This window comes from Sinohyriopsis cumingii, chromosome 16 (assembly GCF_028554795.1).
Source record: "Sinohyriopsis cumingii isolate HCF-2022 chromosome 16, ASM2855479v2, whole genome shotgun sequence".
Lineage (NCBI taxonomy): Eukaryota > Metazoa > Mollusca > Bivalvia > Unionida > Unionidae > Sinohyriopsis > Sinohyriopsis cumingii.
This window is the reverse complement of record NC_142976.1, coordinates 4214243-4238918: the sequence shown is the minus strand read 5'-3', so window position 1 is coordinate 4238918 and position 24676 is coordinate 4214243. Positions and strand designations below refer to the sequence as shown.

The 24676-nt window shown below is 35.0% G+C and overlaps 2 protein-coding genes across 4 annotated transcripts in view; one reads left to right on the top strand and one right to left on the bottom strand.

The window, feature by feature from the left end:
• LOC149779849 (diacylglycerol O-acyltransferase 1-like) overlaps positions 1–7918 on the bottom strand; it is a 62965-nt gene extending 55047 nt beyond the window's left edge. The window contains exons 1-2 of one of the 2 annotated variants that reach the window (XM_089936519.1): positions 7763–7918; positions 5628–5715 (exon numbers count right to left, since the gene is read on the bottom strand). In XM_089936519.1, coding sequence (XP_089792645.1) covers positions 5628–5715; positions 7763–7869 — 195 coding nt within the window. In that variant the 5' untranslated portion in view covers positions 7870–7918. Of the gene's footprint in view, positions 1–5627; positions 5716–6895; positions 7500–7762 lie in introns of those variants that run through there. The other variant, XM_089936518.1, reaches the window with a different exon arrangement.
• LOC149779848 (TBC1 domain family member 20-like) overlaps positions 7661–24676 on the top strand; it is a 45702-nt gene continuing 28686 nt past the window's right edge. The window contains exons 1-3 of one of the 2 annotated variants that reach the window (XM_089936521.1): positions 7661–7763; positions 13441–13620; positions 24361–24441. In XM_089936521.1, coding sequence (XP_089792647.1) covers positions 7670–7763; positions 13441–13620; positions 24361–24441 — 355 coding nt within the window. In that variant the 5' untranslated portion in view covers positions 7661–7669. Of the gene's footprint in view, positions 7764–8092; positions 8296–13440; positions 13621–24360; positions 24442–24676 lie in introns of those variants that run through there. The other variant, XM_089936520.1, reaches the window with a different exon arrangement.

Sequence of the window (24676 nt, the reverse complement as noted above, 5' to 3'; positions counted from 1 at the left end):
TAGCACCAATTCATCCACCTGCACACCAAGGCTTCTATAAGAACTTTCTTATCAGCCTGCAGTGATTGCTAATAAGCCCTCATTTACTGCACTAACCAAATTGCTAGACAACCGACCGTGAATTATGCAGTACCAGTAACTCTGAACACCAAATCTTTGCAAAAAATTAATGGCAGAATTTTCGAACATTTCTAGGTGAAATTCAATGTCATTAGCACTAATACACTTTAAAATACCAATGTAAATTTTCAGCAAATATAAAAGAGAATGTGCATGAAGCAGGAGTTATGGGTCTTCTGTTGTATGGTCAATTACTATGACAACATTTATGTCCAACAAGGGGTATACATTTGTATTTATCCAATGACCATAGCCTCACCCCAAATCACCTTTAGAAAATAAGAAGTTAACTTTTACCTGTCAATCCACAAAAAATATGCAGTACATTTCAAGAGTGCATTTCATATTAAAACAAACCAAAACAAAACAACCTATATATTAAGTCTAAATTTCTGTCCAAGAGATTGTTCCTCCAACTTTATTTTCCCCTTTTTTTTGAGTTGAAAGAAAATAGATTTCAGCAGATTCTTCCAAAGTTTATGGTTACCATAAGCAAAATGAGCAAAGAGTGAAATTCTCGAATTTAAAGACATTAAATGAAAATTTAGATACATGTACTAAGAAATTTCTGACTACTGATTACTACACATGATATTCCAAAAATGTCCCACATATTTTATTTCTTTTCCTCCCTTAATGATATGTTGTGCTTCTCAATTTTCAAAGGCATGAAATGGAAACTTACATACATGAATCAAGCATTTTCTGACTGTTATGACCACTACACATGCTATTCCAAAAACTGTCTCACACATTTCATTATTTTTGGTATACTTAACAATATGTTTAATAGATATTATCTTCAATCACAATTTCTTTCTTTTGTATTCTCATACTGTTTTAGTAAAATGGCAGGAATTACGTGATTCTGCCCATCCATGTACACATGAATTGGTAATGTTATACAACCCCTATCCATTTACTGGATGTACTGGTAGTGTTGTACAACTCACAACATTGTATTCATATACTGGTAGTATTACACAGCTCAACTCCCATCCACGTGTCCATGTATTTGTCATGTTACACAACTCCCATTCATGTATGCATTTACTGACATTGTTAAACAACACCCATTCAAGTATGCATTTATTAACACTGTTACACAACTCCCATTCATATATACATTTATTGGCATTGTTACACAACACCCATTCATGTGTGCATTTATTGGCACAGTTACACAACTCCCATTCATGTATGCATTTACTGACATTGTTAAACAACACCCATTCATGTATGCATTTATTAACACTGTTACACAACTCCCATTCATATATACATTTATTGGCATTGTTACACAACACCCATTCATGTGTGCATTTATTGGCACTGTTACACAACTCCCATTCATGTATGCATTTACTGACATTGTTAAACAACACCCATTCATGTATGCATTTATTAACACTGTTACACAACTCCCATTCATATATACATTTATTAGCATTGTTACACAACACCCATTCACGTGTACATTTATTGGCACTGTTACACAACACCCATTCATGTATGTATTTACTGACATTGTCACACAACACACTTCATGTATGCATTTATTGACATTGTTACACAATTCCCATTCATGTGTGCATGTACTGACATTGTTACACAACACCCATCCATGGCATGTGTGGATCTGTAATGTTGTATAACTTCCATCCATGTATGCAATGCTGTACAACTCTGATCGATTTATACACAAGTTTCTAACGCTGCACAACTCCCATTCTGTTATGCATGTACTTTGTAAAGTTGTAAAACTACTACTCAGCATGCATGCATTGGCATAGCTGTACAAAAAAAACTTGCATCTATTTATGCATGTGCTGGTAATGTGGCAAACTCCTTTACCAATCAAAATAGTAACTGCAGTTCTTAGGGCATAATTGGTGTTTGTGTATGGGACAGGGAGGGGGAAGGGATCTACTGAGGTACAGCATCTTAATGAAGCTCCCTGAAGCAGGTCGTGGGGGGAGGCTGGCAGTGCATTTTATCTAAAACAACTCCCAAATCATGTGACCAACGTTTGCTAACTGCTGTCAATCATTACTGATTCAAATCTTAATACATGTCTGAAGGAATCAGACCTCCATGTCATACCTCAGAGGCAACTGTTTCTGGGTAATAGCTCCACTGCAAGATTATTTTCAAGAGATGAAATTCACAATTAAACACAGATGATGCCTCATTCATATCAATATGCCTACTTAATTTATCTGAAATTCAATAAGAATATAGTTTATCTGAATACATGAAAGAGGGTGGGCCTCACAATAAAGGGCTATAACTCTGCTAAATGACAAGATATAATGCTGTCAAATTAAATTCAGTTTCATCTGTATCAAACTTCAGATCAAATTTAGTTCAATTCCAATATTTCATAGTTACTGTGCAGATATGAAAATGAATGGGTCCAACATCCAGGGGCTATAACTCTACTAACTAATGATTAGGAATTTTGATCCTGGGGGTAAAGATCGACAATGAGGTATAGGTGAGTTACAGGTATAAATCATGTCCAGTAATTGTGCATATGGCTATAAGGTGGAGATCTTGATGGCTTCTGAATTAGGGCCCTGTGGTCATAAATCTAATTCTGCCACCAATAACAATCTGTATACCATACCAAATCTGGTTGGAACACACAAAAAATTAGGAAAGTTGTTGTGTAGAAATGAAAGTGAGGCAGAAAGAGAGAGAGAGAAAGAGAGAGATAGATAGAAGCATGGTATGGCAAAAGAACAGAAGGATGAGTAGGCTAATTGAAAATGTTATTAAAGGAGACCAAAAACCAATGGAAATATAGAATAATAATAAAAGTACTATAGCAGAAAACCTTATTCTGAAGTATCATCTGCGACCATAATGCCAATATTAAAATATTGGTCTATCTTCTAGGAGCTGAATTTCTGTGACCTCGTATGCAAAATTTCTGCGCCTATTCAGTTACATTCGGGATGTGACGTCATAGTAGTGACTCCAGCAGCCCAAGTGGGAGTTCCCACAGTAAAAGACAATACCGTTTTGCGTTGCTTACGGGTGTAATAGAACATTAAGAAAAGCCTGTGGGCAACACTTTCTTTTCTTTTCCGAAAGATAAAGGCATAATGAAAAAATGGATACATTATTACAAACGAGTCGATTTCAATGCAACACCATACAGCACTATGTGCTCGTTACATTTCTCAAAGGACTGTTAGGAGAGGGATTCTGAAAAAATGGCAGCTCAAGGATATGCAAATGCTAGGCCTAGACTAAAAGTTGGCGCTGTTCCAGACATAACGTTGAATATTTTAAATCCTGGGACAAGTGTTAAACGTACGAGTTACGAAAATAGGCAGAAGGCCGAGTAAGTGACCACAAAATGCAACAATCAATTCACAGATCTTTTATCTACACCAGCAGTGCTAAAAATAAATCTGATAGCCCGACACCCTGGGCCCCTCTGGTTCTAGTTCCGGCCCATCCTGTATTCAAAGTGAGGTGCCCGTCAGGCTTGTCGAAACAAAAATTGTTTGCCTGAGGAAACTTTGATCGCGCTGGTGAAATTAGTAAATGTATTTTCAAGATGTTGACATACATGCCTTAACAAGACACAATCTAAATCAAATCACTACTGTCCAAGGTGAAATTTAGATTTGATTTTAATCAAATGGAGGCTTTGCCAAAAATAATATTCTAAACCTGTCCAGTGTCGTGTTTCGACAAAACACAATTTTCAGTAATCTTATAAAAAATACAAATTTTTTTAAAAAATCATTGTATACATGTAGTATGTATAAACGGTAATCTGTAATGATTGGAACTGATATAACTCTATTCCTTGGGCAGTTTAAATAGCAGCGATTAAAAGAAAAGAGGTCAAAGTTTCACATTAAATGGCTGACAATAGAAACTGGGGGTGACTATTGACCAACCCCAAACCCCTTGCCCCAATATGCGAGCGCCCATGGGACGTACCTTTTCTCCATGTGATATGCCTTATTATTCCCCCAGGACAAGCCCATTTTGCATATTCTGGTTAGCTCTGGCTAAATTGCAAAATAGCTAAAGTTTTGATTTAAGTACGCAAACAATAAAGCCGGTGTGACTAATGAACATACTCCTTATCACTGCATTGATCTTATGAAAAGGACTGCCCTTCGGACATACTTCAAAGAAACCATGTGTGTATGTGTAAGCACCAGCAATTGATTGCTAAAATAAACGATGCCTATTTTGTTGTTGCTTACGATGCCATGGACTTCAGGTTTAAGTCTTAATGCATGTAACACTGTTTGCTGAACAAAATATTTATTAGAATTATTTCTTTAGGGCCACATACACTGCGTGGTATATTTTGTTTTATTCCTTGTAATTTAATCATGGTAATTAAACTTTACATATATGGCAGAGGAATGTCAGGTGTTAACTGGCCGAATTTCTTTGGTGGAAATGGAGATGAGATTTTGTTTGCAGAGAAAATTTCAGTGAACATTCATTTAAGCTAATTGGTAACAATTTTATTATGTTAATTTTTTTTCTATAGTACTGTTGTAGTTGTTTAAAAAATCTGAAATTTACTTGAATAATGTTTAATTTTCATGTTCTATTTACTGAAGAAGAAAAAAGGAAAAAAAACTGTTGTGAGATATTAATTTTTTCGTCCAGTGCCGGATTTAGACCTGTGTGTGTGTGATTTGAATTTTTAACGTAGTTTTAACAATTTTTCAGTCATATCACTACGATGTCTGCAGTGTGGCAGTTTAGACTGTGGATTGCATACGTTATATCTATTTATAAATGGTTTGGGGTTGGTTTTTTTTTCTTCTGATAAATGAAAATTGACAAACATAATGTAATAATCGGGACTTAGCTGCGAAAAATTTAGAGATATTACGAGATCGGGATGTAGATGAGGAAATACAGTACCCCCAAAATTGGGAGGTTTTTCTCCCAGCTTGAGAGTTGACAGGTATGAACTGTCCGGGCTTGTGGAATTTCAGTCAGGGCTTGAGTTTATTTAAGTCACCAGCCCGGGGCCTGTGTCTAAAAAAATTCTTTTAGCACCGACCAGTCAGTACATAAACTATTATATCAGACTGCAGATTCAAGTTTTGAATGTGCAACCCAAATGTGGTCTCCTTCCATCTGCCTCGCTCGCCAATGTTTATGTTTGTAGTCGAGGACTGGCTAGTATTGCGTCACGGTACCACGTGATCTGTCGTCTCATTAAAACTCGGAAAAACTCTGCAATTTACGGAATCGTGGTATCTTCCATGCAATAAAATCACTACCTGCTTACCATATTTAATTTATAAACATGACAGTCGAATTAAAATCTGTAGAGAATTACATACGTAGAAGGAACATTTTGATTTCTAGTCTCCTTTAACCAATTAAAACAGATGTTTGACCAGTCCTGATGAAACAATCAAAAGTCCTTAAATTTCAACTGATTCCCAAAACTGTTCAACAACAGTGACCGGAAACTGTTGATTCAAGGATGGCATCTTAAAACTTACCAGGAGTATTAAACACAGGTTAAGCAGCCCTCTGTAATTTGTAAAGCCACTCTCTGTGCTGAACAAGGAATCTGCATGCCTATGAATTCTGAAAGAAAATTTGGATATATGCATTAGATGTACAAGTCATCAGTGCAATGTAAATATAATGACCCTAACTAAAGAAAATACTAAGATGTATTAATTTGTATGTTTATCTCAAATATTGACATTTTCATTACTTTTTCTACATGTCTCATCACTTGAAAAATCAGTAAGATTTCATAAGTACTGTAATGCCACAAACACTGTCATCTTTGTACCACAAACATTTGTTTTATGGCCCAATTATTGAGTCTTTAATGTTCCAAAATACTGTATGTACTTGCTTATAAAGTGATTCCAACTGCAAACTACACAGACCAAGGTCTGCCATCACATAGTGCCAGCAAATCTAGGTCTATGCACTTTACTAAAGTAATTTTTAGAACAAACAACACAAACCTGATCTGTCTGTGCACTCTGTAATACCAGATCTGGGTCTATGTTGTTTGTAGTTGGACTTTGAAGCTAGTATATACTGTAACAATTCTAATCCAGGATTGATGTATATCCAACAGAAATAACAAATATACATGTGTTAATCTAAAGAAAATTAGACGTGCAGGCCAACAAATATAACAACAAAGTTTGACCACTGTATCCATCATTTTTGGTACACAGCAGTCATAACTATCCTAAACATATATGCCAGACAAGTGCAATACAACAATGTAACTACTTAGCTGGGTCAAGGGAGCATGTAAAAACTAATGCCATTAAGTGTACATCTAAACAATCACAGGATAAGCCACTTTCACTTTCCTAATACAAGGTGGTATATATTTCTGTGTCAACTTAGTCGTCCACTTCGCCCGATAGCATGATCACTGGTGACAATTCTTGCAACCAGAACATTTTCTAAATATTTAAGTAAATTTTTCTGGCATTTCATTTACATTAGCCACAACCTTAGGCATTGCTATGGCATCAGAAAGGTGTATCTTGTCAGTTGCTGGATTTAGTGTGTAATAAGCATTTAGTAGTACAACATGGGTTCCATACAACTATTTTATACACTGCCTACAAACAAACAAAATGACGGAGGCTGCATTATTTGCAAAATATTTCATTACACAAATATATCTTGACAATTACATTACATGTCATCTGACATGTGCTGCAAATGTCAGTGCAAGAAAAGGAATTATGTCCTACTTCCAAAGGATGAAAGATGATAAGACACTCACAGGCTTTGGTCAGCGGACTTTGATTTCCTCATGACATATTCTGGCTCTGTAATGAATGATGCAATCCATGCAGGCATAAAGTTTATAATTTTATAACTGATTAAATTAGAGTATTTTTTAGAATTTCTTTGATGGTCACAAGCATCATCACCATTGCAACCAGAAGCACTACGAGCATAGATATGTTGATATTTCAGGTTCATTTCTTCAGAGTATGCACTGTCATTGTCACTCTCTGAACAATGTTTTTTAGAATGTTTTTCCACATGACTTGACGTTCTATCATCCGCACAGTATGATTCATGTCTTTTTCTTAAGCTATCATTGCTGCCCAAATTGTAACTATAACGTCGATTTTCACGGTAGAACAAATCACTGCCAATAAGAAATGCAGTTTCGTCCTCTGAATCATGAATGGTGCTATTTTCTGGCAGCATGATTAAATACCTTATTTAAAACTACTCAAAACCACAAAGGATTCAAATGTCAGCTTCAAGTAATTAAATTTAAAGTATTCGACAGGCTCATCACTGCTATAAAATTGTGCTATCTTGTCTCCCACTTTGCTGTCTCTGTTCGAGTGAAGATTGCCCGGTGTTTCTGTTTTTTGTTTTAATGAATTTATTTATCTAGACTGAGGGGCATGCGCAGGATACAGGTCTGTTGACATCATGACCTACTCTTTTGAATCAATAATGTTTACATGAACATGGTGCGTGTGCACGCACAGCTAAACTCCCCATTCAAGGTCGAGGGATAACAGAATTAAACCGGATGTATCTCCATGAATACTTCAAGGGCGCTGAACTTTCAGCGACCCTGTATAGTAGAGGGACATCAATGGACCTGACAATAAATTTTACTTACGGTTTGTCGGCCTGTTTGAGGCGTTCTTTCTTCTCCTCACTCACTATGTCCTGTGCACTGGTCATACTTGCTGCTCTTCTTAACCGGACACCTTGTTTTGTTGCCATTTTTCAACATACGGAACTCCTTTGCAAAATGGCCTCTTGTATCACTGACAACCTAAGGTCATCATAATAATGTTAGTCTAAAAGATTAGAATCTTCAATTAACGTATAAATCAAATTATATTGCGTAAAATTCACAAATACAATTGTATTTAATCTTTTATGTTATTTTTTTATATATATTGTGGATGGAAATGATTTATTGAAGCTATAAGCGACGCTTGTGCATAAGCAACTCTTCACTCTCAGATATCAATACATGTTCACAGAGGAGTGATTTGTCAGCTGTTAACCCCAAATGACTAAAACGTCATGATATGACTGCGATCAAAGAAATCTCTGTGATTTCTAAGAGGTTCGGAGATGACTTTTGTTCAGACGAAGCAAATAAGAATATTAACAGCAGGCAAAGTTTGAAGAGAAAAACAGGTTAAGATTCGTATGTTGCAAAAAAGATAAATAACGAACTTAAAGGGGTTGTAGCTTCATTGAATGTGAGACTGAAGTCGTTAAGTATTAACTCAGTTTTTTCATATTAAACGAAATAAGATCGTGGTGTAGAGTAGTTCAGTAAAATTGAAAGTCCACATACCTGTTTGGCAAGTTATTCTAAAATCGCTGAATGGTACTGGTTCTGCCCTCGTTGGAACCCTGATCCAGTCCTGATCAGCCCAAATTTATAAGACGGGAACATTATTTTACTATTTTAGTCGCACTTTAGTAAACAATACTATCGACGGGTTCTTTGTGAGGTCAAGAGGTATTTTTGTTACCTGTGTGAAGTAGTCTTACAATGTAAGACACATCACCCGATATTTTTGTTATGGGGGGTGATGGGTCTTACTGCCTAAATAACGGCGCTGTGTAGCGTGTTTTGATTCGACTAACAGTATAACGAAAGTCACATTTTCAGAAATATCACACACAACTGGCAACCAATACCGACACTTTCCTACAAAGTAAAGTTATAATGTTTTTGTCAGGCTTTACTGACCCTGATGTCTTTTCTCTAATAAATTCAAATTCTCACAAAAGAAATGGACTGTTTTCAAGTTTCATTGGCCTACATTTCAGTTACTGTCACACTGCAACAAATTCAAATGTATGTCAATGGAACATGAAAATGCATCCATTTGCTAGTGTCATATTTTCATTCCACCAGGATAAAGACAGCACAGTAGGTATATTAATTACACATAAATTAGTGAAAGAGTGTCGATGTATGCTGCCAAATATGTGAAATATTCCTGAAACTTTGACTACTCGTTTCGATGTCATCGACATCAGAACACACTATACAAGCCTGTTATTTGGATAGTAAGACATAGCACTTAAATAAAAACAACATGTGCTATGTTTTACATTGTAGGACTACTGTGTGAAGATGTGTTATTTCATTGTAGTGAAGGGTTGTCTTGACCAATATGTACACCATGACTTAAAGAAATTTAAATTAAATTAGTCTTATTCAGCATGTTGAAATTTGTTTTTAAGAAAACATTATTTTAGTGTATACTATAGTCAGTACTGCAAAACAAGTACCCAAACTTGATGACAGCATGATGGCTGAAGACCATCTATTCTCAGCTAAATAAGGGATTACTTGAGAGTGCCCAGATGTAAAACTTCTCATATAGTAATTATAGCGAATTCATTAATTATCCATTCTCACTTTGATATTGTCTGAGTTACTGATGGCATAACTAATATTCATGCACACATCAAACCACATTATGAACATAAAGTTTGGATGTAAAAGTTGATTTTTTATATGAACTTAAACTATAGCCAAGGATATTTTGATTATGAACAGAATCTGTACATTGATTCCTTTACACAATGTTCAAACACTAATTTGAAGGGGTATCCTAGAATGCAAACAGAAGCTGAGGTACAAATTTTGTTAAGTACTGCTTTCTATGTAGTGTGTTTGATCGTTTGTCTGCTTCAATGAACTAATCGGGTCTGGATATTTACAGTCTGATTAAAATCAGACCTACGTGAAGATCTGAGAGGACCCCATTGGGGTATTGTCTGGTGACCAGTTTTATTACCATAATTGCTAAATTTATCGGCCAACATGATGAAGTCTTATACCTTCGCATTTGGGAGACTTAGCAGCATGGATGAAGAGGATCAATGTGTGTAGAAATATTTTATTCACTTTCAGGTTTCAGAAAGCTGCATTTTTGTTGGCTAATTCAAAGGTCACCAGAACATGACCCCTAAGCAGTCACTGTCAGATCTTCATTTAGGACAATTGCATGATAATTTTTGTGTGTGTTCATGTAGTAGTAAGATAAATATCATAATGACCATATGTAGGTTTTATCTAATTTGTCAGATATATTCAACAAAGTCATGAATCCTCTCATAATAAGAGGTAAAAGATGTACAGCAAATTAAACCATTGCAAGATGAGTGAGGTATGGCTGCATATATTAACTAAATTATTGATTAGAATAAGTTGTTGTTATGGTGTTTAACACCATTTAGCAGCACAAGATAGGTTACACATGACAGTATAACTGGTGGAAGAAGAGCCCGGGAAAACCCTGGAAAGAACCACCAACCCACAGGGAAGCTTCTTGCAAGCTTTCTCACATACCCTCATTGGTTGAACCTGAGACTCAAACCCATGCAGAGGTGAGATGGCAATGATTCATAATGGAGAATGCTTTAGACCACTTGGCCACTTGGGCCCAAATTTGAATAAGTCACTGTTGTTGATTTGGACTGGTAAATGGACAAATACAATTGTCAGAAAAACATTAACATTAAGAACAGTGGAAGCAAGAGTTTAATGATTGAAATTTGATTGTTGTGATAAAAGCCAGTAGTTAATGTATTTTGAAGAAAGCAACAACACATAAGAAATAGATAGAGAAAGGAAATAAAGGTCCTCAATTTAATTTGCATCCTCAAAAAATTGCAAGACTGAATGAGTATTTAAGATTAAGAGAAAATCAGTGACATGCAGACACTTGATCACAGAGAATTTGTTTACAGTTATATATAGCTTCATTCAGTGGATGCACACACAACAGAGCAAGAGAGAGAGAGAGAGATAGAGATTCATTATTTTGAATATTGAAGTGTCAGTGTCTTTATGACTAACAAGTCATGGAAAGGTCCAGAATCTTCATTGTGTTATTGTTTTAAAATCACACAACTGTATACAATGATATAATTTATTATTTAATCATTCAAAATTTCATTCTGTCGAAAAATTCTTTTTTGATTTGTTTCTTCAGGTTGGCACACTTGTCAGATTTTGAATTGTCATGATAAGTATTCAACATATATATTGACATGGATTTGAAAGGCTGTCAGTGTAGGTCATATATAATAAACATTACATGATTTTATTTTCTACAATTATATACCTGTCCTAATAGCTTAAAAACACATTTTTTAAAATCTGTACATATTGCTTGGTTTGCAGTTACAGAACTGCTCCTTGTAAATTAAAACCATCACTGGTCTTTGGATGTTGCTTGGTATGCAATTACAGAACTGCTCCTTGTAAATTAAAACCATCACTTGCCTTTGGATGTTGCTTGGTATGCAATTACAGAACTGCTCCTTGTAAATTAAAAGCATCACTGGCCTTTGGATGTTGCTTGGTATGCAATTACAGAACTGCTACTTGTAAATTAAAAGCATCACTGGCCTTTGGATGTTGCTTGGTATGCAATTACAGAACTGCTTCTTGTAAATTAAAAGCATCACTGGCCTTTGGATGTTGCATGGTATGCAATTACAGAACTGCTCCTTGTAAATTAAAACCATCACTGGTCTTTTGGATGTTGCTTGGTATGCAATTACAGAACTGCTTCTTATAAATTAAAACCATCACTGGCCTTTGGATGTTGCTTGGTATGTAATTACAGAACTGCTGCTTGTAATTTAAAACCATCACTGGCCTTTGGATGTTGCTTGGTATGCAATTACAGAACTGCTCCTTGTAAATTAAAACCATCACTGGCCTTTGGATGTTGCTTGGTATGCAATTACAGAACTGCTACTTGTAAATTAAAACCATCAATGGCCTTTGGATGTTGCTTCCTTTATGTTCTGCTTAGGATTTTATTTAATAGCAAACATGGAAAGTAACTATAATTACAATTTGTCATTGCACTTTCCTCAATCAAGTATCCTAGAGGAAAGTTGTATGCTTTAAACAACAACAAAAAAAATAAGCTGGATTGTGGCCAAGTGAAATGACTAATTACTTGCTCTGGATTTTGCGTATTTCTGTTTCAAAATTTGAAATTTATTGTTCCTAATTGTATTTATTCAGACAGTGTCAGAAGTCCCATTATTTACACCAGAAGGAGATAATTGCTTTCCTTGTGAAAATTGTCATTGTTCATTCCAGCATATTTGGCCAATTTAAGAAATTATTAATTATTAGAAATGTATTTATTCTCAAAGTAAATTATATCCAAAAGTGGAAATAATATCACAGTTGAAACGTAGTCATGTTTTATTTTCATTCAGATGCATGTTCTCTTTAATATATGATATTTATGTTTGAAGATGTTTTATGAAATGTTGCAAAATATTAAATTTTCATAATTTATGTAGGAATTGTCAGCTAGTTACAGCTGTATTTATTTATATTTTAAGTTTTCCTTGCCATGTATTTATTTATCTTTTAAGTTTATCTAGCATTGATAATCAGCTTTTCACTATATTACTTTCACAGCAAAATATTTCCTCATATGTTGTAGTGAGGGTTTAATTTATATATTTCAGAGTACTTTTTTCTTGGACAAGTGGATTTACAAATTACTTGTCAAACTCCAAAACCACTTGACAAAGTATGGTTTTCTTGAAGATAAGTAAATCAAGAAATGAATAACTAAGCGATGTTCAGAATGTTCATAGCCCTACTTTTGTTACAAAAAATGGTTACTGTATAAATTAGTTATCAACTCCATTAGCTTTTATGAAAATAACATGCAATAAATTTTCGTTTTGATGAATGTAATTGGAATTAGGAATTATGGAATGCCATGAGTTAGCTTATATGCAAATCTCAGAGCCACTTGTCCAAGGAACAAGTACATGTACCATGGAAAAGCTACTTGGCTCAAGTACATGTGGAAAACTACAGTGAACATACCTAAAATAATCAAACCCAGTGAAGCGGATCAAGGATTTCATAATAAATGTAGCCTAGAGCCAAGAAATGTGGAAAACAAGTGAAGTAGTTGAGGTTTCTTTGTGTTCTGCAGCAAAAATAAAGTACTTTTGTTCTAATAAAGATGAACATTGGCCTAAATTTAGCAGTAATGAACATCTAATATTTTTTTTTGTTTTACACATATATTGTAATTTAAAAAAATTACTAAAAATAAAAAAAATTAATTGCATTGTCACAATGATTTGTTTTGCTCAAATATGGTGCACATTCATGAATTATTTATTGAATATGTAAATGTCTTTAAAGTTTGTACATTTCAGATATAAGTTGACACTATAATTAGGAGACATACTGATTAATTCATTGTTAACACATTTTCAAGATGTTGAAAAGTTTGACACTATTTCCATCTTCACTTTTAGGTTTTAATAAAAGTGAGAAGTGGCAGAAGATAGAGAAAAGCCTTGACCAGGATCCAGTTGATGTGTCCAGTCTCAAACAGTTTGCCATCAGTCCAGGGGGACTACTTAATGATGAACTACGCAAGGAGATTTGGCCAAAATTACTGGATGTGGATGTTAATAATATACCACCAAAACCAGGTATGCAGGTATTTATAGTACAGAATTCCTCTCTGTAACATTTTAAAGGGAACCATGCAAGTGTATAGTGTTATAAGTGGGATCACCTTACAGTGGGGTATATTATGTGTAGTATTACTATTAGGTAACCATACCAGCTTTATAAGAGGAATGCATTAGCCTGAGGTACGTTATAGAGAAAGATGATTGTATTTTACAAGGCATGTGATGCCCTATTATAGCTAAGTTATTTTATAGAGATGTTTAACAACAAGGTGTGTGATGCCCTATTGTAATCAAGTAATTTTAATGGGCTGTTTCACAACAAGGTGTGTGATGCCCTATTATAATCAGGTAATTTTATTGGGATGTTTTACAACAAGGTGTGTGATGCCCTATTGTAATCAGGTAATTTTATTGGGATGTTTTACAACAAGGTACGTGATGCCCTATTGTGATCAGATAATTTTATTGGGATTATACACATTATGCTGTTAGTTCTGTTGGAACACAGAGAAAAAGCTTGGGCCTGATCTTATAAATATGAACACTGAAGAAACATGTAAAACTGTTTTAAATCAAATCAAAATAGGGCTGATGTGCCTTCCTGTGGGTCATAAGAGGCTACAGATGGATGTAGTATGTGTTCTGTGGTGATATTCCAGCTGAAAAGATCTGAAGCTTTTCTAAGGAAGCAGTTAAATAACAAATTTGTATTTAAAGGATTTTACCCATTTTTTGGCTTTTATCTTTGTTTTATATGACTTTGTTTGAATACATAAACTTATAACTAGGATTGTGCGGAAGGCATCATACAAATTTCACAGGCCATATGTACCAATTTTCTGCTCATGTGTTTTGCAGAGCAGCAAATCACAAAATGTAATGTTGTTGATTTCCTTGATTTATTTGGCTCAAGGAAATTGAAGACATTTTATTGAGGACAAAAGTAATCTTCGAGAAAATCTTATAATGCTTAATAATCTATTGACACATTACTAATAACATTTGGACATGTTCTTGGCCAGAGAAAACTACATAAATCATTATGTGTTTAGTAAGAACTTTGAATGGTATGTTCAATCCAGAATGGTTTGCCTCAGTCAGCAAAAGTCAGAGAAAACACGAGGCATCTCTCAGGAAAAAAATTAGCGAGTCTAATAATGAAAAGCCTTCTTTTCTGTGAGTCTCATCTCAGTGGTATACATCACACTTGGATGCACACTGTTTGTAAATACCTGATGTTGACAAGGATCTTTCCACTCTGTTGTAAAAGTGGATTGGCAAGTCTTCAGTACCACCTCCAAGGTAGTGAGGAATGTTGGTTTGGTCCAAGATATGAACTACTTTCTTGCCCTCATGCGCAGTCTAGGGTGGATAATAAACATCAAGAACTTGAACCTTATTCCCTCTCAACATTTAATCTATCTTTGTATGGAATTTCTCATATACCTCAATTCTACTCACTGGTCAGAGGCATTGAGGATAGTTTTGATTTCCAAGAGGTTAATGTGTAGAGTCATCTCTCAACACATCTGCTTGCTGCTTGCCACTCCCAAATGCATCAAAAACATCATCATGACTGGAGAGGATTTCAAACAAAACATTTATCTCATCAGGGGAGTTTCTTCAACTTTTTGGCCTATTCAGTGTGGTGGCAGATTTGTTACCCCTTGGCCACCTTTACATGAACCCATTACAAATTACCCTTCTTTCGAAAAGGTGGCCATTCATGGGCCATCTAGATAGAAGATTACAGTATTGATTAACATGGAAAGCTTCCTTCTTGAGTGTTAAGACAGAAAGTGGTGGCTCACAGAAGGAATAACCCTAAAAAACCTACAACCGGAGGTCATGATTTGTACAGATTAAAGTCAGGTAGTGGAGCACACTTGCTATCTGACTTAACCATGGTCAGTGGTAAGTGGATGTGTCAAGAGATGACTCTACAAATTAACCTCTTGGAAATGAAAGTAATCCTTAATGACTACACATTAACCTCATGGAAATGAAAGTAATCGTTAATGACTACAAATTAACCTCTTGGAAATGAAAGCTATCCTTAATGACTCTACAAATTAACCTCTTGGAAATGAAAGTAATCCTTAATGACTACACATTAACCTCATGGAAATGAAAGTAATCCTTAATGACTCTACAAATTAACCTCTTGGAAATGAAAGTAATCCTTAATGACTCTACAAATTAACATCTTGGAAATGAAGGCTATCCTTAATGACTACAAATTAACCTCTTGGAAATGAAAGTAATCCTTAATGACACTACAAATTAACCTCTTGGAAATGAAAGCTATCCTTAATGACTACACATTAACCTCATGGAAATGAAAGTAATCCTTAATGACTCTACAAATTAACCTCTTGGAAATGAAAGTTATCCTTAATGACTACACATTAACCTCTTGGAAATGAAAGTAATCCTTAATGACTACACATTAACCTCATGGAAATGAAAGTAATCCTTAATGACTCTACAAATTAACCTCTTGGAAATGAAAGCTGTCCTTAATGACTACACATTAACCTCATGGAAATGAAAGTAATCCTTAATGACTCTACAAATTAACCTCTTGGAAATGAAAGTAATCCTTAATGACTCTACAAATTAACCTCTTGGAAATGAAAGTAATCATTAATGACTCTACAAATTAACCTCTTGGAAATGAAAGCTATCCTTAATAACTACACATTAACCTCATGGAAATGAAAGTAATCCTTAATGACTCTACAAATTAACCTCTTGGAAATGAAAGCTATCCTTAATGACTACACATTAACCTCATGGAAATGAAAGTAATCGTTAATGACTCTACAAATTAACCTCTTGGAAATGAAAGCTATCCTTAATGACTACACATTAACCTCATGGAAATGAAGGCTATCCTTAATGACTACACATTAACCTCATGGAAATGAAAGTAATCGTTAATGACACTACAAATTAACCTCTTGGAAATGAAAGCTATCCTTAATGACTACACATTAACCTCATGGAAATGAAAGTAATCATTAATGACTCTACAAATTAATCTCTTGGAAATGAAAGTAATCGTTAATGACTCTACAAATTAACCTCTTGGAAATGAAAGCTATCCTTAATGACTACACATTAACCTCATGGAAATGAAAGTAATCCTTAATGACTACACATTAACCTCATGGAAATGAAAGCTATCCTTAATGACTACACATTAACCTCATGGAAATGAAAGTAATCCTTAATGACTCTACAAATTAATCTCTTGGAAATGAAAGTAATCCTTAATGACTCTACAAATTAACCTCTTGGAAATGAAAGCTGTCCTTAATGACTCTACAAATTAACCTCATGGAAATGAAAGTAATCCTTAATGACTACACATTAACCTCATGGAAATGAAAGTTATCCTTAATGACACTAAAAATTAACCTCTTGGAAATGAAAGCTATCCTTAATGACTACACATTAACCTCATGGAAATGAAAGTAATCCCTAATGACTCTACACATTAACCTCTTGGAAATGAAAGTAATCGTTAATGACTCTACAAATTAACCTCTTGGAAATGAAGGCTATCCTTAATGACTACAAATTAACCTCTTGGAAATGAAAGTAATCGTTAATGACTCTACAAATTAACCTCTTGGAAATGAAGGCTATCCTTAATGACTCTGCAAATTAACCTCTTGGAAATGAAAGTAATCGTTAATGACTCTACAAATTAACCTCTTGGAAATGAAGGCTGTCCTTAATGACTACAAATTAATCTCTTGGAAATGAAAGTAATCATTAATGACTACAAATTAACCTCTTGGAAATGAAAGCTATCCTTAATGACTCTACAAATTAACCTCTTGGAAATGAAAGCTATCCTTAATGACTACACATTAACGTCATGGAAATGAAAGTAATCCTTAATGACTCTACAAATTAACCTCATGGAAATGAAAGTAATCCTTAATGCCTCTACACATTAACCTCTTGGAAATGAAAGCTATCCTTAATGCCTCTATACATTAACCTCTTGGAAATGAAAGCTATCCTTAATGCCTCTACACATTAACCTCTTGGAAATGAAAGCTATCCTTATTGCCTCTACACATTAACCTTTTGGAAATGAAAGCTATCCTTAATGCCTCTGACAATTGAGTAGAATGCTTGTGCATATGTGTGGTCCTAATACTGTCGTATGGTCCTAATACTGTCGGACAGTTAGATATTTGTCACATACCTCCTCAGACAGGAAAGGGCGAAATCACCAGACCTTTGTATCATGTTATGGGAGTACCTTTGCTAGCATGCTCAATACCAGATAAGTATTCAAGTCTGCCACATACCATTACATCTCAATGATTTAGCTGACTCATTGTCAAGGACACGACAACGGCTTCACACAGAATGGTCTCTTCATCCTTCCACATTCGACTTGTAACCTATTAGGCTGGCCGATGATTGATATTTTTGATGAAATAATGGAATCAGAAGTGTGGGTCATTGATGCTTTATCAGTCAGCTGGGAGTAAATGTGTGCCCACACCATCGCTTTATCATTCCTGATACCAAAAGTAGTCCAGAAAGTGAAGGACATGAACTGCCAGATGGTTCTGGTTGCCCCTCTATGATGGGACAAATCTTGGATCAGTATTTTGATTGCCCTGGTTACAGACATACCCATGAAAGTCATGGCGACACTCACCCTGCTGATACAGCCAAATTTGCCACTTTTCATCCATGACAAGAGAAACTATAAGCGACCCACGTCCACTTTGTAGAAACCTTAGACAAAGTCCCCTCTTCTTGCAAGAGGTTTGTGGGTTGGCGGATTGTACCTTCTTTCAAGGTGTCCAATTAATTTGGTTTTCATTATCTAGAGGTTGACTGCTCTTGATGTTATTACCCGGTTCGAGTAAATATAAATATAAGTGGTGAAACTTATAGGTGGAATAGACGGAGATCTGAGCAGATATATAGAACAGACAAACACGAGCACCCGTACATGTAAACAACAATTTAATCAATTAAATAAAACAACTGTGAGAATTCATTACATCAAGAATATACTCTGCTTATAGAAATAAAACGTTCACCGAATTACAAAACACAAATATATTTAAATAAAGTAGCCGATCTGTTTTACTGATAGAATTAGATCATCATAGGATCAAGTGAACAATTGAAGTCACTGCCTTGTACAATTGCATAATCTGCTTCCTCGGTTCACTCCACTTCCACTGTAGCTGTTCCTTCAACTTGCCCCTGTCTTGCCACTTTTGGCCCTCAACTCTGTGCGTAGCACATAGATTCACAGATACCTGGATGTTAGGATAATATGTCTCTGAGATAATAGGTCACAGGATAAGTCTCAGAGATAATACATCACAGGATCTATTTTTTCCCTTTTACAAAAATAGAGACAACCTAAATTTTCTGTTGTTTATGATACAGGGGTTTGCATGATCCCCTCTGGTTATCAGATCTTACTATTGGTGCCAAGGTTATCAATCTGCCCCACATGTCCTATAACGACCCTAGTTAGTTTAATGGTTAATTCATCACGCATTAACACCACACAAGGCATAATGGTTCTGAGGCAGCCTTTACACAAGTGAATGAATGAAATACATTATATGCCTTACAACGTCATGTTCAGCGAATACACATTCAACCATAATCATACATGAAATCTTCTAAAATCAGTGAATTCACACGGATTCTCGTAACTCATATTAACTAATGTAATGCATGAAATTCTTAGAACCTAATTCTTATGCAGACAAGACTACAAATTCAAACAATTTGTCAAACTTATCTAAAGATTAATGTACGACTTCCGATGCATAAACTCAACACAGTTATACTTCATAAAGCAAATTGATATACGAAGGTAGCAAATAGATTCATGTAAATATAAGTAAATAAATTCAGCAAAGCATTGTATATGGGCATCAACAAATTACATGGAATTGTCACAGCTACCTTTGAGCTCTCAAGCATTCCCCGCTTCTACCACCAAATTTGTTCGTTGGTTTTCCTCGACGACAGTCCTCTTGGACAACAGTTTTTACGAGAGAATTTACTCTCAGAGTCTTCTTACACTTGTTTTCTCTTGCAGAAAAGCTTATACTGATGTGAATTTCAATGAAGACAATATTTAATGCCCAAAGAGTTTTGTGTGAAAGACGTGCCATTAATTTAGTGTAACCAATCAGAATCAAATATATCTACCACCTTTTTCCCGAGGTGCCAAAGTCGTGGTCAACTTGACCTTATAGTTTGAGTAACAGAGTTCTGGGATCTTTCAGTTCTGACATTTACACTATGGAATTGAAGTTAGCATTTGTCTCCACCAAACTTCTGTTGGCTAAATAAACGAATGCTTAATTAAGAATATTTTAAAAAATCTTCCCTCGAAAAGACATTACCGGTCATGGCAGTATGGCGATTTGATTTGGATACGTGCCTGTCCCCATAAATCTAATTAATTGTTCTCTGGCCCAAGTTAATATGTACTTAATAGATCGCCAGAAATTTGCCCCTTCACAGAAACCCTCCTGTATGCCTGGCTCTTCTCAAGGAAGTCTTGGTTTAAAAAGAGTTCGGAACTTTGCTTGTGGAAAGGATTGTAATGACAGCTACAGTATGACAGCATGCAAGAAGAAATGGAAAGTTTGTAATGACTGGTACTCTCTGCCAACATTCCTCAGCTGACCAACTTCTTTTTTCTTTCTCTTTGATGGCAAGATGTTATGTTATTGGACACAACAAAAACCTTTTTTGACTTGATGTCCAATTTTTCTCTCCAGACCACTCTCACTGATGTTATTCCCAAAATGGAATATCCTGTGTGTTGACATGACTTAGCTTCTCCATGGTCAAGTCCCGTCATCTGCATCCATCAGTCAGCAACATTATAAGATTTGCTTTCTGCTATGCTTGCATCAGCATGCAGAGTATGTGAGCTATATCTATGGATCTGAACTATATTTGGTTCCATCCCACTGGGTCCATTGTCCTATTTACACAACCTAGTTTCATTGTCAAAACCACATTTCCATCATTAGGCAATGAAATAAAACTATTCTCCCCATTTCCTAGATCAATATATCGCGAGAGGCCAAGCTTCAATATCCCATATGTCCTATCAGATGTGTAATGGCCTGACCAGGCATTTACTACCTCTCAAATCCACAATGCAAGACATAATACCACAAATGGTAGCTGCTTGGTTAAAGGGAGTTAGAAACTCAGTATACAGTGACTTCTCTCAGCAACACGTGCGACTCATGACCTCATGCAATACAATAATACCTCGAACATTCGCGAGGTTAGGTTCCAGAACCAGTCGCGGATCAGGAGGAATCGCGAATGTTTGGTACGAGTCACTAAAAATGATAATAAATGCTTATTTCTAGAGTTTAAACCCTAAATATGACACAAATCATGCTCCCAAAGCACTTTAATTTCATTTAAAAGTTAGCTTAATACATACATTACCCTTAAAAAGAGAAATAAATGGTTGACGTGAAAATAGAGTACAGTATTGCCTAATGGGTATTTGCCACACTAGCGCATTTACAGTACAGTACATGTATACTAATATTACCCCTATACTAATTCATTGGCTGCCATTTTCTTTTGCACTCAAGTAAGGTAAAACCAAGTAACGAATGGGACTGCAAACTTAATGGCTGATGTTTTCTTTGTCATTGTCAGGAAGGTAAACTAGGTAAACTTCATATGTCACAGAAGTCATATAACGAAGGTACAATTCAATAAAATAAAGAAAACATGTACGTAGAGAGTACCAATGAAAATTTTGCGAATCCAGAAACGCGAATGCACGAGGTATTACTGTACAAGCAGTTTCCATGAACCTGGCATTCAAGTGTAAATTCTCCATTGGAGACATAGTGAAGTCGGTTGGTTAGATGGCAGGCCCAGACCACTTCTCCAGTTTTCATCTGCAGGACATGGCCTGACAATGGAGAGAAATGTACCTTATTGGGCCATTGGTAGCTGGACAAACAGTACCCAACTCTTATAATAGCATAAAATCATAACCAGGCAGTATTGACCACCTCTGCTTGATTTACATGGAAAGACATTAAAGATGACATTAATTAAGTTGAGGATCCCATAGCAATCTCCTTGCATGTGTGTAACTAAGGTCTACATTTGTGTAACTAAGGTCTACATTTGTGCTAAACTGGCATTATGAGAATTTAATTCATTAGTAGAACAAGCTTGCTTGTCCTGGGTAATTTATTCTCTTAATGTTATGTGATCAGGTAATGTATTTGCAGGAGAAAGCAAATTGTTTAAAATTATGTTTTTCACTCTTTTGTGGAGGGCTGGATTTAGTGGTAGCAAAGGAAGTTATCCTGATGTGATCGGATAAGTATTCTATGAAAATCATGTACAAAAGAAATAGCATTTCTTGGGATACCAATTTTCACGGATTTTGTGGTTTCTCCAATCCATGAATTCAAAGACCCAACAGAATATGATCCCTCAGTGGATGCAGTGGACCTCCTTTTCCAGTCCATGAATTTAAATGCTGTAATTTGTTCCAGAAAACCAATAAAATTGACATATTAAAAAAAAATGTCAAGGTATTAACAGATACACATTAAAAAAAACAGCTGTTATTTATACAAGAATTATCTGGATTTGTCATTCATCTGGATAATGGAATGTCCTCTGAACCTACAAATGGTTCCTCATTTTACTATGAAACATGCCAAGATCAGTATTCCATGGGACCAGATTAAATTTTCAGTTTTGAGGAGTTGTCTGTCTTGTGAGGTTAACAACTTTCACCTTAGAATGAGATATAATCAGACCCAGTTGTCATGAAACTGCATCACTACAAAATTTTTACTTGTGTGAAAACATCACAAATTCGTATATTGTATACCTTCACTCTTAGAATTTTTAAAATGACATAACATGCCAAGTTTCGGCATAACTCTTAGAAAGGTTAGAAATTGCATACATGCCAAGTTTCAGCAAAACTCAAAGAAAGGTTAGAAATTACATACATGCCAAGTTTCAGCCGGATTTAGGCTCTCCAAGTTTGATTTTTATTTTTGGAGTGTTGAGTCTTGAGTTCAGTTTATGTGCTAGACACTTTTGTTGATTGTGGTTCAAGGTTTCCTCTCACATACAGTTAATGACCATTTATAACAACCATTCAGCATTAAAAATAGATATCTGTGATAAGTACTCTTCATAATTTGTGTTTGTTAAAACCATTGGCTGGCCGCATCCCTAGATTCACTTCTGGTTTTATGGGGCTCATTTTATGTAAAATTGTACTGTTTAAAGGAAAACCTCATCAATTGTCAAAGTAGAGTGGGTTTGGTTACTAAGTTGAAGTTTGCTGTAATTAAGAAGAAAAAATGGGGGTCAGAAGAGTGTTGCACATTGAACGTGGACCTCAAGATTTTTGTCATGTTCCCCCAGATCTTTATGCTATGAGCAATCTTTTTATCAGAAAAAAAATATAAAAAATACACCTACAACTTTTCTTTAGTGGCTATCCACTTTATAAAGTAATTTAGGCCACTGAGTATACATACATAATTTCCTATAAGTAATCAGTGCATATTTTATTAAGATGTTACTGCCACTAAGTATAAGTCACCATCAATATGAGTTGTGAAAGATTGTCTAAGATGAGAAGCAAAATTGATATATTAAGAAAGATTTTGTATAATTAATATATTACTATGACTTGTGACGGATACAAATTTTTCTACATATGGATAGAGGTATTGAACTTCATTAAAGTAAGCTGGACAAACAAACAAAATGGAATTCTTCTTCCAATAAATATAATTTTCTGGCATAATTTGCATTACCTATTATTTCTCTCAATCCTACTACTTGTCTCTATTCAGCATATGTGCCAAGCATATAAAATTATCAACTAACTTCCATACAATTATGATGATCCACATGAAAGGTATTTTTCCAGTTCTAATTCAGTTTTAAAATGCTATAATAGACATTTTTTTGAATTGTTAATATCACCTACCGGTTTTGGAATGTCTAATCCTTAATTTTTGGTACAAATAGTGAGGAAAAGTGGTATTTTTAATTCTAATATCACCATTTCCCCAGACAGACCCAGAACTGAAGCAAAATAATGTGTCTTTAACTTTGTTTGCCAATATAACATGGTTGGTTTCTCTAATCTTTTCAACATTAAATAGCATTGTAACATATTTTCATGGTTAAATAAAGATTTATTTTATTGTGGGATTTCAGTAATGATAAAACAGATTAAACTTCATGCAAATACACAATTTGTCATTTAGTTACTAATTTGTTCGTCTGAAGATAAAAAGTATTTCAGAAAACATGCATTTATTATAATAAGTGCTGGTAGATAATGAGAGAAAACTAAAATTAAATGTGAGGAAGATTCAAAACCAAAAATTCCATTCTGCAGTTCATTTCAGCTTAACCAGATATTTAAACATGTTAATGTTTCACGAGGTACTTGAGCACATGATGAATCTTTTATTGTATACCGATAGTGTTGAAGGAAAACATGATAGCACAGTGCAGACCACAAAATTGAGGTCTCAAAATTATCAAAGTAAATAAGATTATATTATTCAAAGTTTGACTGTAATATTTTTTTTAATATTTTCAATTTAATGACGATGTGTATGTTGCCATAAGTCTTAGTTATTGTTGAAATTATGGTTTTATTTTTTATTTCTTAAAATTTTTGTGAAAACATTTCAACAGGTGTTGAGATTCTTCATGGACATAGAGACTACAATCAGGTAGTACTAGATGTCAACAGGTCACTGAAGCGGTTTCCACCAGGTATGTTTTGCTGATGCGTATAATTACAGGAGGTAATAGTTCCAATTTTCACTTAGTATCCTGGTAGATGATGCTTGGAAAATTGTCATAAAATTCCAAAATGTGTTCATTTTTCTATGCAAAAGTTGTGCTACTTACTTGAAATTATTCTTGCCTAACCATTATTATTTCTAGTTTTTCATGGCTAGTTGGTCTAGGATATTGTTATTCCTTGAATTAGTGTAGTGAAACCTAT